This window comes from Tachypleus tridentatus, chromosome 1 (assembly GCF_004210375.1).
Source record: "Tachypleus tridentatus isolate NWPU-2018 chromosome 1, ASM421037v1, whole genome shotgun sequence".
In the NCBI taxonomy this organism is placed as follows: domain Eukaryota; kingdom Metazoa; phylum Arthropoda; class Merostomata; order Xiphosura; family Limulidae; genus Tachypleus; species Tachypleus tridentatus.
In genome coordinates this window covers 27,107,999-27,124,632 of record NC_134825.1, presented here as the reverse complement: position 1 = coordinate 27,124,632, position 16,634 = coordinate 27,107,999, and the positions used below count along the sequence as shown (strand labels likewise).

General features: G+C 31.2%; 1 protein-coding gene across 3 annotated transcripts in view; it reads right to left on the bottom strand.

Moving 5' to 3' along the window:
- LOC143244837 (myotubularin-related protein 13-like) overlaps window positions 1–16,634 on the bottom strand; it is a 136,418-nt gene that overhangs the window by 19,652 nt on the left and 100,132 nt on the right. For all 3 annotated transcript variants that reach the window (XM_076490234.1, XM_076490243.1, XM_076490252.1), the window contains 5 exons: window positions 15,433–15,513; window positions 6,863–6,975; window positions 5,144–5,392; window positions 2,187–2,359; window positions 1,581–1,757 (listed from right to left, as the gene is read on the bottom strand). In XM_076490234.1, coding sequence (XP_076346349.1) covers window positions 1,581–1,757; window positions 2,187–2,359; window positions 5,144–5,392; window positions 6,863–6,975; window positions 15,433–15,513 — 793 coding nt within the window. The remainder of the gene's footprint in view (window positions 1–1,580; window positions 1,758–2,186; window positions 2,360–5,143; window positions 5,393–6,862; window positions 6,976–15,432; window positions 15,514–16,634) is intronic.

Sequence of the window (16,634 nt, the reverse complement as noted above, 5' to 3'; positions counted from 1 at the left end):
TTATTAAGCACAAGGCTACACAAAGAGCTATCTGTGCTCTGCACACCACAGGTATTAAAACCTGGTTTCTAGCAGTACAAGTCTCCATATATACCACTAGGGGGCTCAATGAACAACATACAGTTTTAAGAAGCAACAAAATTAAAAAATGAAAAGTCTAACTAAGTAATAATAATACATAAAACATTTGATATTTCAGTATAATATTATTTGCTATTTTTACCTAAGACAGAGCTATTCAACAGAATATAACACTCAGTATTGTTGAGAAAACCCACTTGTAGAGAAATATATATGTAAAAACGGCTCGTTTGGGTTGAGATTTTTTTTTAACGTAGAGGAGTGAACAACATTTCGACCTTCTTTGGTCATCGTCAGGTTCAAAACCAATGACCAAAGATGGTCGAAACGTTGTTCACTCCTCTACGTAAAAAAAAAACAAATTCTTAACCCAAATGAGCCGTTTTTACAAGTATATAACACTGTACTTACTATGTCATTATATCATTTTCAAATACAGAAAAAAAAGTTATTTTTTATGTTTTTTATTTTACTAATCAAAGTACCATTTACAAACCGTAAACTCTTTAACCCTGAAACGCCCAGTAGTGTTGATTCAAAGCACTTACCATATAGTTAATTTTATTCCACTGAAAGAGATTACTCTACAAAATAGTTTGACACTTTATAAATACTTCCTACAGAGTACATAGCTTCTATAAATAAAATATTATGTGATTTTTTTAAAATTACCAGCCCATGAAAATTCAAAAACTTTTTGTGTGATAATTTTTTTAAAAAAGTAACACTTAAATGATGAAATTTTTTAAGTATGAAAAAGTTTAGCCAAACTGTGGAAGTCCAAATCAATATAAACATTTTGCTCCTGTCACCACATAATTATTATACAGCTATTTATTTCACCTTTTAAAATGTAGAAAAATATAGCTGATACAATAAAAAAAAGGTTCAATTTTGGTATTTGTTCTACCAATGTACTTCACCAGATGTTGCTTCCTGGTCCTCTTTCTAATGTTTAATAATACTCTGAATCATTTCTTATTGATCTAGCCATCTTTCAGACAATTTTATATAATTTGATAACTTGAACCACTATAATAAGTATCTTGTAAATTTGGCTTTATCTAAGTGAAAAAGAGCTTAACAGAAGTTTTGTATAAATTTAAACTGAAACAAAAATTATCACATTATAGCTCATGGCTTTCTTGTTTGTCTAATCTATTCTTCATAATAATTTTGTTTTGATTTTTGTAACAATTTGAAAGGTAATCATCTCACTGAACTATTTCATAAAGGTTAAAAACATACCTAGAGTTATAATTTCCATTTCTAATAGCTGAAAGTTGTTACAAGTATTAAAAAAATCTTTAGCGATTACTTACTCTCTTATGATTTTAAAATGCACTTTATCCCAAGACATTCTTGTGATCTATCAACGTTTATAATAAGTCACAAATAATAAAATTTGAAATTGTCCAAAAATATTTTATTTTTATAAATAAACTTATTATTTATTTTTAGAAATGCCAATTTATAAGATGAAATACATTTTCTATTACCTGGTTCAACCACTCTGAATTCTCTATGCTTCTATAGAAATTTATGTCAGGATCTGTAATAGGGTCACTTGGGATGCATGCACGCATCAACTTCTTGAAACTAGTTTTGATCTGACGCACATCAGTGAAGTCCACAGGAACAAAGTCACAATTGGGGTAGGACTCAGGTTTTATACCCTATTTATTTCAAAAGAAAATTCATAAAAAAATTGATGTGTATGGTGCAGGTATTTTAGCAAGTATTAGAGTTTTGATGTATGTGTGATATAGCTATGTCAGTAAGTATTGGTGTATATAATACTTTGGTGGGTGTAATGCTTCTTAGTGTACACACATTTAGAACAAATAAAATACTATATTAGATAATTAAATACCATTTTTATCAAAATCCTGAAATATAACTACTACTATTATGTCTAAAGTCAGTGAAATCTATTATAAATTTTAGGAATTTTCTAACCCTTATAATGCTGCTGGCAAAACACTGTACACTTAATTAAATAGCTCCAGTGTACTTAGTATTTTAAACCAAAGTAAATTATTGACACACCATGTTATTTATACACGCAAAGTAAAAAGTAACATAAAATGAGAACCAATGCTTGCCTTGATCTGAGCTTTTTCTCCCAAGACATATAGTGCCACTCGGTGAAATGTGTGAATACTTCCTTCTAATCCATCAGTGAAATCAGAGGTGTGCGTTGTGCGATAACCCATTTCTGAACCCAAATTAGTGAAAGACCCTTGTCTCCTTCCCTTAAGGCTGCCCCATCGTGATTCTGTGAAGATTAAAATTTCAGTCATAACCTTACTCTGTGAAAAATAATGGAATGACTAAAGTATAAAGTATAAAGACTAAAGTATATGATTTGAGCAAAAACAAGTACTCTGCTCAGAAGTACTCTACACAAATTGCCTAACTTAAAAATAATTTTCTTATTCTTTATCACAAATATATTTATCTAAAGTTCTGAATAAATAAAAATATTCTATGCAAGATGTACCCAAGTGCATACAGTTATGACAGAAAGTGTTCGTACCCCTGCGTCATGATTAGTTTTTTCCTCATAACTTAAAAAGTATCACGATTAAGATAATGAAAGTCTAGTATATTATAAATATTATATTAACACACATCTACATAAATTTTTATGTAAACGTAAAGACAAATAAACTGTTTATAAACAAATAACAGAACATAGGAGGGGCAGAAAGTCTTCATGCGTCTACTTTAATGGTCAGTTGTGTAGCCTTTCAGGTGAATTACTTGGCGCAATCTCTCCTCATAGCCCTCCACGATCGTTTGACAGTACTTGACTGGTATTTTCTTCCATTCTTCTTTACAGAAGGCCTCTAACTCTTGCACATTTTTCAGATGACGCTGATGAACCCTGGTCTTGAAACTCGTGCCAAACGTTCTCAATTGGGTTGAGATCGGGTGACTGCAATGGCTACTCCAGAACGCTTATATGGTTCCTTTGTAACCAGGATTGCACATATTTCAATGTGTGCTTAGGATCATTGTCGTGCTGGAAGATTCAATGCTGCCCAAGCCGCAAGTTCCAAGCATCGTTCTTGATATAAGTGCCTAATATATCAACATACTCTTCTTTTTTCATGATTCCGTTGACGGGGTGAAGGCTGCCTACACCAGAATAGCTGAAGGAACCCCATAGCGTGATCGAGCCACCTCCGTGTTTAATTGTAGTGTTGATGTTCTTTGGAAAATTTCGTTCCCCCTTCTTACAGAAAGTATAGCGAATATCACTGTGGCTGAAAAGCTCGATTTTAGTCTCGTCTGACCAAAGAATACTCTTCCAAGAGGTAAAGGGTTTATCTACATGCTTTCTTGCAGACCTCAATCATGCTTCTAAATGTGCAGGCTTTTAAATATGGAGTTCTACGAGGATGGCATGCTTTGAACCCAGAAAAGCATAACACGTTCGTAACTATGGAGGTGCTTACTTCAACCCCAATTTCCTTTACCAGTTTCTGTATGTCATTATGTGTTAAGTGAGGGTTCCTACTAACTTCTCTGAGAACCTTCCTCTTGGTTCTCTCTGGAATTTTGGTGGGGCGTCAAACGAGGGAGGTTAGCAATTGATCCTGTAAGCTTAAACTTGGCAATTATGCTTTGAACAGTAGAGTTCGGCACATTAAGTTGTGTAGAAATACCGGAGAGACACACACGAGACTTGTATTTTACAGTAATTCAGTTTTTTAAATCACCAGACATTTGTGTTTCCTGTTTGCCATGATGACTAACCAGATAATGATGGAGACGGCACTAAATTGCTGGAAGTAAATATTTCGCTGGCTAAATTCCAATAATTATGAACCCAGTGTCTAGTTCTAGAATGGTATAATGTAGTTTATTTACCAAACTAAACAAAATGTTTGCAGGAATATCAGTTTTTTCACACGTTCTGAACTGTACAAACACTTTCTGCTCCTCCTATTTTTGGTTATTTGTTTATAAACAGTTTATTTGTTATATAATTTACATAAAAATTTATGTAGATGTGTGTTAGTATAATATTTATAATATATTACACTTCTATAAGCTTAATCATGATACTTAAGTTACAAGCAAAATACCACTCGGGAAGCAGGGGTACAAACACTTTCTGTCATAACTGTAACTAAGTGAATCAAACAAATAGTTCAATTTTTCTCTGCTTACTATTTCTAGAGGCATACACAAATAATACTGCAAGCTAGATATGATAGGCATGATACACAAAACTTTACATCTGACAGTTCTGTTTTGGTGCTTCATTAAATCTATGCAGATTAATCCTTGTGACATGTTCTTGAGATAAAGACTGAGAACATGAAGACTACTGAAGTGATCATTTGATAGAATGGCCATAAAGATTTTTTTATAGTTTGCCTATTACTCATAATTTAGACTATCTATTATTAATTGCAACTGTTATTTTGAATTTATGTGGTAGTATCTTCTAATAAAAATGATTACATAAATATTAATTGTAGAAATTATCTTTACATGTTGACCAGTACAAAATAATTACAAATATATCTTACATGCACAACTCTTATAGCAATAACTTTAACATAGGAGAACTGCAGTTATAAAGGTTTTACATTTAAAGTAACTTAATATTCTATATACAGAAAAACTGTTTTAGCAATGCCTCAAAAAAGGTATGTTTAAGAGCAAAGCAAATATAAGTGAATCCATCATATACCTCATGTATAATAGATGTAATCATCAAGTTTCAAGCTATCCTTAATTTTTAAGCATGTATCAAAACTAATTATCCAGCAAAACAACATTTCAAATTAAACAAAAAATAATTATAAAATAAAATCTTATTTAAAGGATTTTGAAGACAGATGTTAAATCATGTTCTGGTACATTTCTAGAGACCTGCACTCCTGAAACTCATGACAAGTATGTGAAAATATAACAGAACAATAACATAAAATGCTAAAATAGTTAAAAATCTTCCAATTTCTTTAACAAATGAAAAATATAGATTTCATAAAAATTTCTGCATGATGTTAAAATTCTAAAATAAAACATATTTTAAACTAACGTCTTCCACTTTTGCCACTAGATGATCGCAAGGTGTTCACTGCCTTCTGCAAAGGGTTAGCACGTTTTGCTAACTCAGGGGTTAATGTTGGGAAATTGTCAAGACCACTGGAACTCAGCAATAAAGAAGTGATACTAAGTGTGGAATCATTAAATCCCAGTCTACTTCCTTGAACAATTGGTGTACAATCAACAATGGTTGAAATAAATTTCTCTTGTTCAATGTGTGTAGATGTTTCACTTGATGTACCTATTTCAAAGAAAAACAAAGAAATTTTGAACACCTTTAGTAAGTACTGGTTCATATGTTTGTTTATTTAAATACTTAATATTAACTTAAATTATCCTTTTATAGACAAATAAATGGACACATGAAACAATATTTTAAAATAAATTTATTTAGAGATAAAATTCTTATTCTAAGCTTGAATGATCATTTTCTGGTAAAATTGCAAGTTCAATGTCTTTACAATGTCTAGCATTTCAAAAATAACTTACAGTTAAGAACTTTAGATATTCTTCTCATGTTTGTTGGTTAAAATACTTCTGGAGTACTATTTCAGTTGAAGTACAATTTCAATGTATAATGCTTCATTATAATAAATTCAATAATTTTTTAACTAGTCTGTAAATTCTTATCTGTATGTTTATAACATTTCTATCATTGTTATCCCTATTATTTGATTCTTCCTTAACTTGTAATCTAGTACATAGAGCTATTAAATAAAATAAACAAAACATTAACCAACTCACATGAAGAGTAAGATACATAAATAATAAAATGTTCTGCCCAGTGGGTACAATTCTCAATCGTAGTTTGTTTTATCCTGATACCAATTCTCAAACATAGTTTGTTTTATCTTAATAACATGTAATTTGCAAGATGTCACAGAGTAAACATTTAACAATATAATTTTAATTCAGCATTTTGCACTCATACGACAAAACGTTCACAATTTTTCAATCAAAACTGGAAGTATTTGATGCATAACGAAGTACAACAAAACAAAGAAACAAATTTAATACCAAATTTAATTTTTATTTGTCACCTTTAATTTCTGTATTATTTTATGTTTTTTAACTTCTTACAACTTATTAGCACTACTAAATTTTTGTTCTCTAAACTGACCAATATTGCTATTACTATTAATACCACATTAAATAAATGTCTGTTGAAAATATTGTGTTAAACAAAATAATCAAAGAGTCAAATATTTTAGTAGAACACTTTGGTGTTAAATATGGGAAGGAATACTTCCTAAAAAGTGAGAAAGAAGTCATCAAATACAAACAGCAATAACTAATATTTATATAAAAAAAAGGACAAATAAACTAAGCATACAGGATTCGTTAAAATCTCAAACTTTTTTTCTCAGTTACTTTAACCATTGACTGTGGTTGTTCTAAACATGTTCAGAATTGTACAGTATATGGCACAGTCACATTCAACTGCTAGAGGCAGACTGTACCCCATACAGCAAATCAGTAGTCAGTAGTTTAATGCTGCAAAACTTTGTTCGTTGACATTAATTACCTTGATAAGAAACTACAATTTTGAACTACTTTATTCTTAAGCAGTATCTGACAGTTTCAGTTTCTATTAATTAAACTATTTTACACAAGGAAACAATAAAACTATCCAAATCAAACCCAAAATGTTGGTTGAAAGATAATTCATTTAATTTCTAGGTTCATGGAAGATAAATGATAATGAAACTACCTGAAGAACCTTGTGGCCCTTTCAATATACCAATAACTCCTTTGCCAAGAAAACTGCTACCACGTAAAAGAAGAGCCTTTTTCTGTGGATGACACCACGTGATCACTGGAAATCTAACATTAGAAAAACAAAGCAACACATCATATGTTGAATATACCACAGAAACATAATACATACAAATTATATATGTAAAAACTGCTGGTAAGAGTAAAGAAGGCATTAGGAGAGGAGCAAACAATGTTTCGACCTTCTTCGGTCATCGTCAGATTCACAAAGAAAGAACTGGTTACTGACTGGTAGCTGATCACATGTTTGAAGGCGGTTGTGTAATTGAGAGTAAAAATGTAGAGGGCGTGCTTAGATGTTTGATTATATTTATTAATATAGGTATAAAGGTGTTCCTTTGTATTCGTTTATTTTGGGCTTGAGTTGTTGTATAAGCAGAGCTTCTTTAATTTCGCATTTGTTTTTGTTTGTTTCTTTATTTAGTATTTGAGTGTTTTCTATGGTTATGTTGTGTTTATTTGATTTGCAAATAAATTTAAATATATAATTTTCTCTACAAGCGAGTTTTCTCATCATCACAGATTATAATATATACAAATCCTATGTACAATATACTACACAAAAAAAAACATAATACTACTATCCAGTATCAAGTACCAGCATTAGGTTTATGACTGTAAAGGATCCAAGTATCTAAACATGTGGCAACAGTTCTGACAACAGAGAAGTATATTATACTACAAGTAATTTATATATGTATATCATACAAAGTGTTACACACTTTGAAAACAAATTTTATCAATAACATGCTCTTTAAACTATTTTGATCTCAGAAAGAAAATCATGTATCCACAGCAACTGGTTACGTGGATAAGCCATACATGTAAATATGTGTCCAAACTTGTTTACAAACCAAATGAGTGGTGCTAATGTGAGGAGACATATAAAGAACAAACTGAAATTACAATGTGGCAATCTTAGGTGCTACTATGCAACCAAACACTTTCCACTCAGCTCTCACTATATCATAATAATGAAGCATTGAATAAAGTTCTTTGTGACAGTAGAGCAAAATACTTTTACATTAACTATTGTTGAAATTGTATAGAAAACTAAAGTGTTAGAAGTGCCGCTTTCAGTTATATTTATTAGAAAAGCCATGCTTAGAACTGTGATTCTGGTTGACCTGACACCTTGAAAAGGAGTTTGATTATGATTTATTTATTTATTTGTTATTGTAATGACATTTCTTTAATTATTACAAGAAGTTGTTCACTATGTATGTTTACGATCAGTACAGTCACAGAACTGTGATTACACAGGTTGACAGTAGTCATTATCTTACTGAACTCAGTTGAAGTGTAGCACTTTGCAAGTACAAATGATATCTAAAAACTGACCCCTTCTGAAGTTCACCTATTCTGAGGTTATAAGAGTACATTTAAACATGACGTTATAGCATTTCAAAGATATAAATAGTTGTACTGTTGAATCACATCAGTTAACATAACATAATAATGTAATGTTTAGGGACAACAAAAGACTAACTGGTCGATCGTAGCTGTCCCAAACTCTAAACTATTATAAATAATATATATATATTAAATCCAATCCTTATTGTTAACATAGTTAAAGCTTTATCTTAAAATCACTTAAAATTACTGCCTACACAATATCCAAAAACAATTACCCTGTTAAAAAATAACTGTTTCCACTGAAGATGATTCCTACCTTGCTCAAATTTACATTTGTGTCTTCTGGTATTCTTACCAGTTAGTCTGAAAACATATGATGCATCAACATCATCAATTCCTCTTTACAATTTCAAATATCTCAATCAGATTCCCTACAACTCTTCTTTCTCTTCAAGAAAAGCAATCTCAAAATTCTTATTCTCTCCTAATATGACAACCCCTTTACTCCCGGCACAATTCTATTAGCCATCCTCTGAACCTTTTCTAACAATTTAATGTGCTTCCTAAGGTTAAATGCCCAAGATTGAACACAGTTCTCCAAATATGGCCTAGCCAGTGTTCTATACAATGAAATTATAACCTCTTTAGACTTGTATTCAGCATTCTTGTAGATAAAATCTAAAACCCTATTTCCTCTCAGTAGTAAATGGCTCATATATCCAATCCTTAACCCCCTTCAAACCATTGGGGAAATATTATTTAGTGAAAGAACCTTATCATTCTTTAAACTTCCAAATTTTTTTCTGAACCACCTCAGAATTAATGCAGTCATTTTGTTCAGTTTAATTTCCACCTATCAAGTGTTCAAGATGTGGAATATTGTTAAATCTTCATAGGTAAAAACTGAAGAAAAAGCAGACTTTAGTAACAAAACTACCTCATAATCATCTGATACAAACCTTCCTTTATCATCTAACCCAATGCTAACATTCTGTTTACCTTTAAAGTACCTGAAAGAAATCCTTACTGTTAAGTTTTACATTTTCAGCTTATCTATTTTCATAAAAGCTTTCTGATGTCCTAAATTCCTGTTTAAGCAACTTTTTATAATCTTATAAATCTCCCATAATACCAGTCAACTTAAATTTCTTGCATTTGTGATATTTTTTTTAAATTTTATATCTAACCTCTGAGAGTCAATCTGATTTTTTATTTACAGCCACCCATTTCTTTTTATAAGGAATACACAGAACTTCCACATTTAAAATTTTATGTTTTGAAATTTTCCACTTCAAATCAGTGTCTTCAAATAAATCAGCTGCTAATTCACAGTTGCATATCTTCAATTTTTTTCTGAAATTTGTAACCAAATTAACATTTCTTATTTCCACATGCATCAAAATATCAAACCTAATACAGCAGTGATCACTTACACATGTCCCCCCAATTTCCACCCCTCAACCATTTCTATATTAGAAGTTAAACTAAATTTTAAATGGCATTGTTTCAAGCAGGTTCCTTAACAATCAGTGAATGAAACCATCTTTAACAGTTTACAAAAAATTTCCCTCGTGGTTTGACTTTAGCATTTCCCAGTCTGTATGCCTGAAATTAAAATCACCTATAATTATTACCTCATTCAGAACTGAAATCTTAATTTCACTGTAAAGTTTCTCACTAATATCTGGTGATCTGTAACAATTTCCACTAAAAACCTTTTCCATTTATATCCACTTATAGAAACCCATATAGATTCAATTTCCTTGATATCTTTGATATCCTCAATTTCAACAGGATGTAACACTTTTTATGAAACCACTCCTCCTCTTTCATTAGTACTCTAATCCTATTAAATAACCTACAAATTTCTATCATCAAAAACAACTACATTTAACCATATTTCATTTATTTCCATTACATCAAAAGCCTTCATTCTCACCAGTGCTCTAAAGTAATCTATTTTATATATTTATTTCTTACTAGCTGGAATACCCATCATTCCCTGGAAGAATGTTATGCAATTTCAAGATTACCTTAGAACATGAAAGTTGCTTCCCTTACATGTAATAGCAAGAAACACCCACAAAAATTGCATGTATCTCTGCATGGAATCAATGAACCTTCACACAACATATGGTGAAGATCCATCTACAGGGAGGTGAAGTAGTGGCAATTAAATGTTAATGAAAAACCACAAAACTGAAAATTTGTATATTTCTTCCCATGAACATATTGAACATCCAGACCTAAATTGGTCAAGATCCATCCACACCCTGTGAAGCAGTTACATGGACATATCACATTTATATTTATAAAAATACTTTTAGCATTACAAAGAGTAATAATTAATATTATCCCTAGAACTAATTATATACTTATTTCTTATGCAAACATTTCTCTACATCTTATTTTTCTTGACATTTAGTTTACCTTGGCCCTCACTGCTGTTTGGTCGTAGTTTAAGTCTTCCCTTACAGCTGAGTTAATAGCCCATGCAAACAAGTCAGACCCTATCCTATATAAATGTAAACTACCCATTCAAGAAAAGCTGCCTTCTCCTACTGATCAGATCCCACAAGTCCAACTAGCTCATCTTTTTCTACATATTAACCTAAGCCTAGCATTTAGCCCTAGTGACTTACTCATAATTTCATCCTAATAATTCTCAGCAATATCCCTGACACAATTAAAATATACTCTTTTTCTTTAATTGCCTTTATCAACCCCTTGCACTTACTGAATAGCTCCTCTAACCTACCTTTCCCTATATTATTAGTCCTTATGTGGCCATCTGCATCATTCTTAGCCCCTTTATTATGTAATAAACCTTTTACTCTACCAATTATATCCTCCACCTGTACCCATGGGTAGCACAATCAAATTTTCTCTTTACTTATCCCATAGATGATCCTATGCACATAACCTGTCAAAGAATCACCTTTAACTATAACCTTCTAAAGTTCATAATCCATATCCTTCTCTGATTCTTTTGTTTTCCTTCCCTCTAGTAGTTCCTCATCTGCAGAAGCTAAAAGCTGAAATCTGTTGCTCAACAAAATAGGTTCATTACAATTACATCCACTACATTTAGTTTTAACCCTAACAGTATTCTAACTTGCAATTTCAACATCTAAAAACAGACTACTTCATAAGTCGTTATCATTAAAACACAACAAATGCAGTAAACAAAACTAAACAACTGGTACCAGAAGTGGTTCAAAAATGCAAATACAGTAAACTTGCCTAAAAACTGAATAATAGTTATGGATTTAGGCCTAAAAAGTAACAAAACTATTCTTCTAAGCTTTTCCCATAAAACATAGCTAAATGGAAAATCAACTGTTGAAAACTGTAATAGTAGTACCATTTATGTATCAAATGAAAGTATTTCACCACATTGGATGAATCACACTTCCCTTTAAGTGTCTGAAAACAAATTATTGTTATTCATCATCATCCTGCTGGCAATATAACATTTCCAAAATAACACAGCATACATCTTTTGTTTTCAAATTTTGGGTGGGGGGGATTACTGTGATTATAATTCACAGCTGAAAAGCATGTTAAACATTTTGAGATTCGAGAAAAACTTTAAAACTGTTCTGTATACTGTCCTATTAGCATGTTCATGTCACTATTCTACAATAAATATACCATAGTTGTAAAAAGAATGTGTCAATAACGTACAACTATCGAGACAGAGCAACTAGTCATACATCCAAGTCAACATGGCCAGTTCCTCAGCATGTTGCAAGTACAAATGGGAATTCGTACAATACAATTTTGTAGATATCTTCCATGATCCTTTGTCTTTAAACGACTAAAACAAATCTTCAAACACATTCAACCATGCACAATTAATTGACTTTGGAAATATACAAGGGGAGGAGACAGCATTGACTAAGTAAATTATGCATGTGTTTGTGTGTGTTTTCTTATAGCAAAGCCATATCAGGCTATCTGCTGAGCCAACCGAGGGGAATTGAACCCGATTTTAGCATTGTAAGTACATAAACTTATTACTGTACCAGCAGCAGGAGGCAAGTAAATTATGCAAGTGCATCCAACAGGCTAAATACGGAGGTAAGGGGGGGGGGGGAATCAGGAGGGCCTTTTGATTTGGATTGCCTGTAGGAATCCATTATTAAACTTATTACAGACTTGAAAACAACTGACACTGGGACTGTTAACAAGACAAATGTTACCCAAGTGAAATAATTTTTCACATCAGATGTTTTGAATTTCCAATAACATTTTACAAGATGCTGATAATCGTGCTTTCTTTAATCTGCAGACAAAAACTCTTCTAAACAGTGGTTAAAATTCTCACATAGTTTTATCTTCACAAAATTAGGGATAACAGTACAAACATTATCCATAATTTACAGATAAAAACTACTAAAGTCATTTTAAACTCAAAATATAAATAACTAAATGACTTCCACAAACAAAAAAATGAATTTAGACCATGAACTGACCTGCCTCATTCTACCAAACATTTATGAACTCGCACAATGCAACATCAATCAAATTAACAGTAAGAATGACAATGAAAAGAAGATCCTCTACAACAAAAAACTAGATAAACTAAGGTGCTAACAACAAAAAAGTTGCCAACACAACAACTCAACCAACCTTGTAATTAACAGATCCAACTGACAATTAAGCAATGAAGAGATACATCTGCTCAAGAAAGAACAACTTCACAGGAACATCAAGAAATATTCCATCAGTCAAAATGAAAGCCTGGCTGGAAGACCAAGTTAGAAGACTCGTGATCCATTCCACACAAACTGAAAACACCAACAAAACAATGGAAAACAACCACCAGGAAAAAGACAACCAACAACTTATCTTTCCAGGTATAACTGAAAACATCTGTTTCCCCGAAACACCTTAAATCAGTATTTGAAACAAATTTTTCAAGTACTTTTCATGTAAAACCATCAATATAATTTCACAGAAAACTGCAAAATCTCACACAAAAATATATTAAATCGATAAACGACCTAAAACAAGACAACAAAATTCTGAAAGCAGATAAAGGAAATGCTATAGTTATAATGAACACAATTGAATACATTAAAAAAATGAACATCTTACCAAATACAAACAAATTTGAACTTATACACATAAATCCAACAAAAACACATGAAAACCAATTAAACAAAATATAACAAGAAATGAAAAAAACCAACAGAATCTCAGAACACCTATGCACGACTGACCCATGCACACCACAACTACATGGTACCCCCAAACCTGATTGTCCATTGTGACCCATAATGTCGACAAATGAATCATTTAACTACAACCTCAATAAATACATAGCGTGGGCATTTTCTAAATGTGTAACATCAGTCAACTCCTTTTTTCAAAGACTCAACTTTAAATCTATTCTTAATCAACTTAATCATAAAACCTTAATGGCCAGTATTGATGTAATCCCCCTCTTCACTCAAGTCCCAACAACTGAAGCCTACAAGATAACTTTAGAACTTTATATCCAAGATCCCAACCCATTGATACACATCCCCAGTAACCAATTAGCAACCTTTATAGAATTCACTACCATGAAATCTAACTTGTTCAATGGCCAAAACTACCTACAAGTAAATGGCCAAAATATGGGGAATCTCATGTCACTAATTCTTGCCAAAATTTTTATGACACATTGAATCTCAAGCAATCAATTCAGCCTTACACCCATCACTATACTAGTACAGGTATGCTGATGATACAATTGCTGGATTCATATCTACAGAACACACACTTAATTTTTTCAATAACATTAACTCTATACACCCCAATATTAAATTAATTTCACTTACAAATAGGAAAAAAAATTTATTCAAAAACTAAAGTCCATACTATGTAAAAACTACACTAACAAACAGAACATCAACATAATTTATAAAATACAATGCAACAACTGCGATGACTTCTATATTGTAGAAACAAGCTGAAAAATGGAAACCAGATTCAAAGAACATAAAAAATACCTTCACACATTTTTGAACACTGCAAATAAAATAAACACAACATAGAAAACATCCAGATACTAAGTAGGGAAACAAATATAAACAAATGCAAAATCAAAGCCCTACTTATACAGCAACTAAAACCAAAATTAAACTAATATAAAGGAACACCTTTATACCTATACCAATTAATAACCTGACATCCAACTGCAACAACCCGTACAGTATTATGCCCATTTACATTCTCATCTCTAAAACATGCTTGGTAATGATCAGTTGAAAACTCTCTTTGTTAACCTGAAGACAAACTAAGAAGGTAGAAATGTTGTTCTCTGCCTTATTTTGATAAAAGTGTTAATACCCACACCAGACCTCATGAGATACACATATAAACACAACATTATTTTCCTGTGTACATATCTACCTAAATAAAAATGAGTAAAAAAAAAGTTCAAACAAATACATAAACACAAGAATTATAATTAAATTGTGAAAAGGCTTGGTTAAAGGGTCTCAAATATTTCTGTGGCCTCAGCTTCATTTGCCCTCAGAGGACTTGGCTTCCTACATTGACAATTACATTGCAGAACAATATTCCATAACTAGATCCATGACAAAGAATATAGTAAGTAGCAACAAAAGGGCTATGAGACTGGAGCATTTATTTTTGTATTATTATTATAGATTGTGAATATTCTTCCTGTATAATATATATCATTATTAATTTTTGTTATTACACATTAGATAAATTGAGGTGGACATAATAAGAAGAAAATATTTATTTCATAAGCCATATGTCATGGTAATTATATTTATTGATAAACTGACAAAACTACAATAATTAAAGTTCATGTTGTATTGCATTCTTAAGATTAATATATATCTACAGAAAATATAAATGCAAGTATAGTTAAAATAACTCAAGTTTCCACTTAAGTAAAAGTCCTATAACTGTTAAATGCAATCATTTAAAATCATAGTGACAGCCACCATGTCGTCTTTCATGTAATAAATGTTGAATACAATTACGAAAACATAATTTCACACTGTATGAGTTCCTGTTATAGTGTCACCACAGCCTTTAGCTCACAAAATTCTCATTATTACCCTCTGTGTAAGAGTAGAAACCTTTAGCTGTCATGAAAATTTTCCTGAAAAATACACTCACCTGTAGTGTTTATAACATCGAGAAAATTTCCGAATACTGTCATCACTTACAGTTGCTGGAACTGCAACAAGTGCAGGGTAACTGTAAGTAAAAAATTTATTTTTAACTACAAAACAAATGAAAAAAATACATTAATGTTTCGATGAATCTGATTCACAAAAATCATTTTAAGAAAAATGATGGGCAAAGAAGTATCAAATATATTCAATAAAAAATTCTCACACTGGCAAATTACAAAAATGTACACCTTTAATACCAAATACACAAGTATAAACGAGTACATTATTGCTCAGAAATTTATATACGTACTGTGGATTCAAACCAAAATCTAACTTAATATTTTCAGAATACATTTTTGACTTAAATGTCTTTCTTGTGGTATTGATATAAGCCAACACAATTTTTATAATAAAAAAAAACACATAAAAAAAGCAAAGTTCAAACATCATGTAATAAAGAAAGAACAGATGAAGCACAAAGGAATAATTGACAAAAGAGAAGGAAAGAGAAGTAAAAGAAAACAAACAACAAAGATATATGTTGGACTCACAAGATGATTAGGAACCAGGAATAACAACACAGAACAGTTGAAGAACATCGGGGACAGTGAGAAATAGAAAGTCATGGTTACCAATGCCTGCACATCCAGGTATGACATTGCAGAAGAAAAAATTCTTCTTGTGATATAGAAATATTCAAAATTAGGTAGTTATTCAACTCGTGTAAAATATAAAATACTAGTGACAGTACTAGAGTTAATACAATACTGTCACTAGAGTTAATGTAATGCCAGAACTTAGAAAAAGTTTGCAAATAAAATTAATAAAACAAAGTTAATAATTATATTGACACTTCAATATATACATGTAACAAATAAATATAATTGCACTAAGATAAAACACAAAAGTACAAGAATGCTTAGAATCATTATATATGGAAAGAATATCCACATTTTGTTCATTGATTAATTGAATGAAACAATGGCCATCTTCCTTCTTAATGATTTTATCACTTTTTGTGTAATTACATCAAATAATTAGTACCATAAAAACAGGATTGGAAACAAAAACTTAGATTCTTTAACTAATGTCATTCTATGAAAAGAGAATGATGCACAGAAAGACAGAATTAAAAAAACAGTTACAAATCAAATACACTACAAGTATGGGACATCATTGAAAAGTGCAAAGAAAATTAATTGT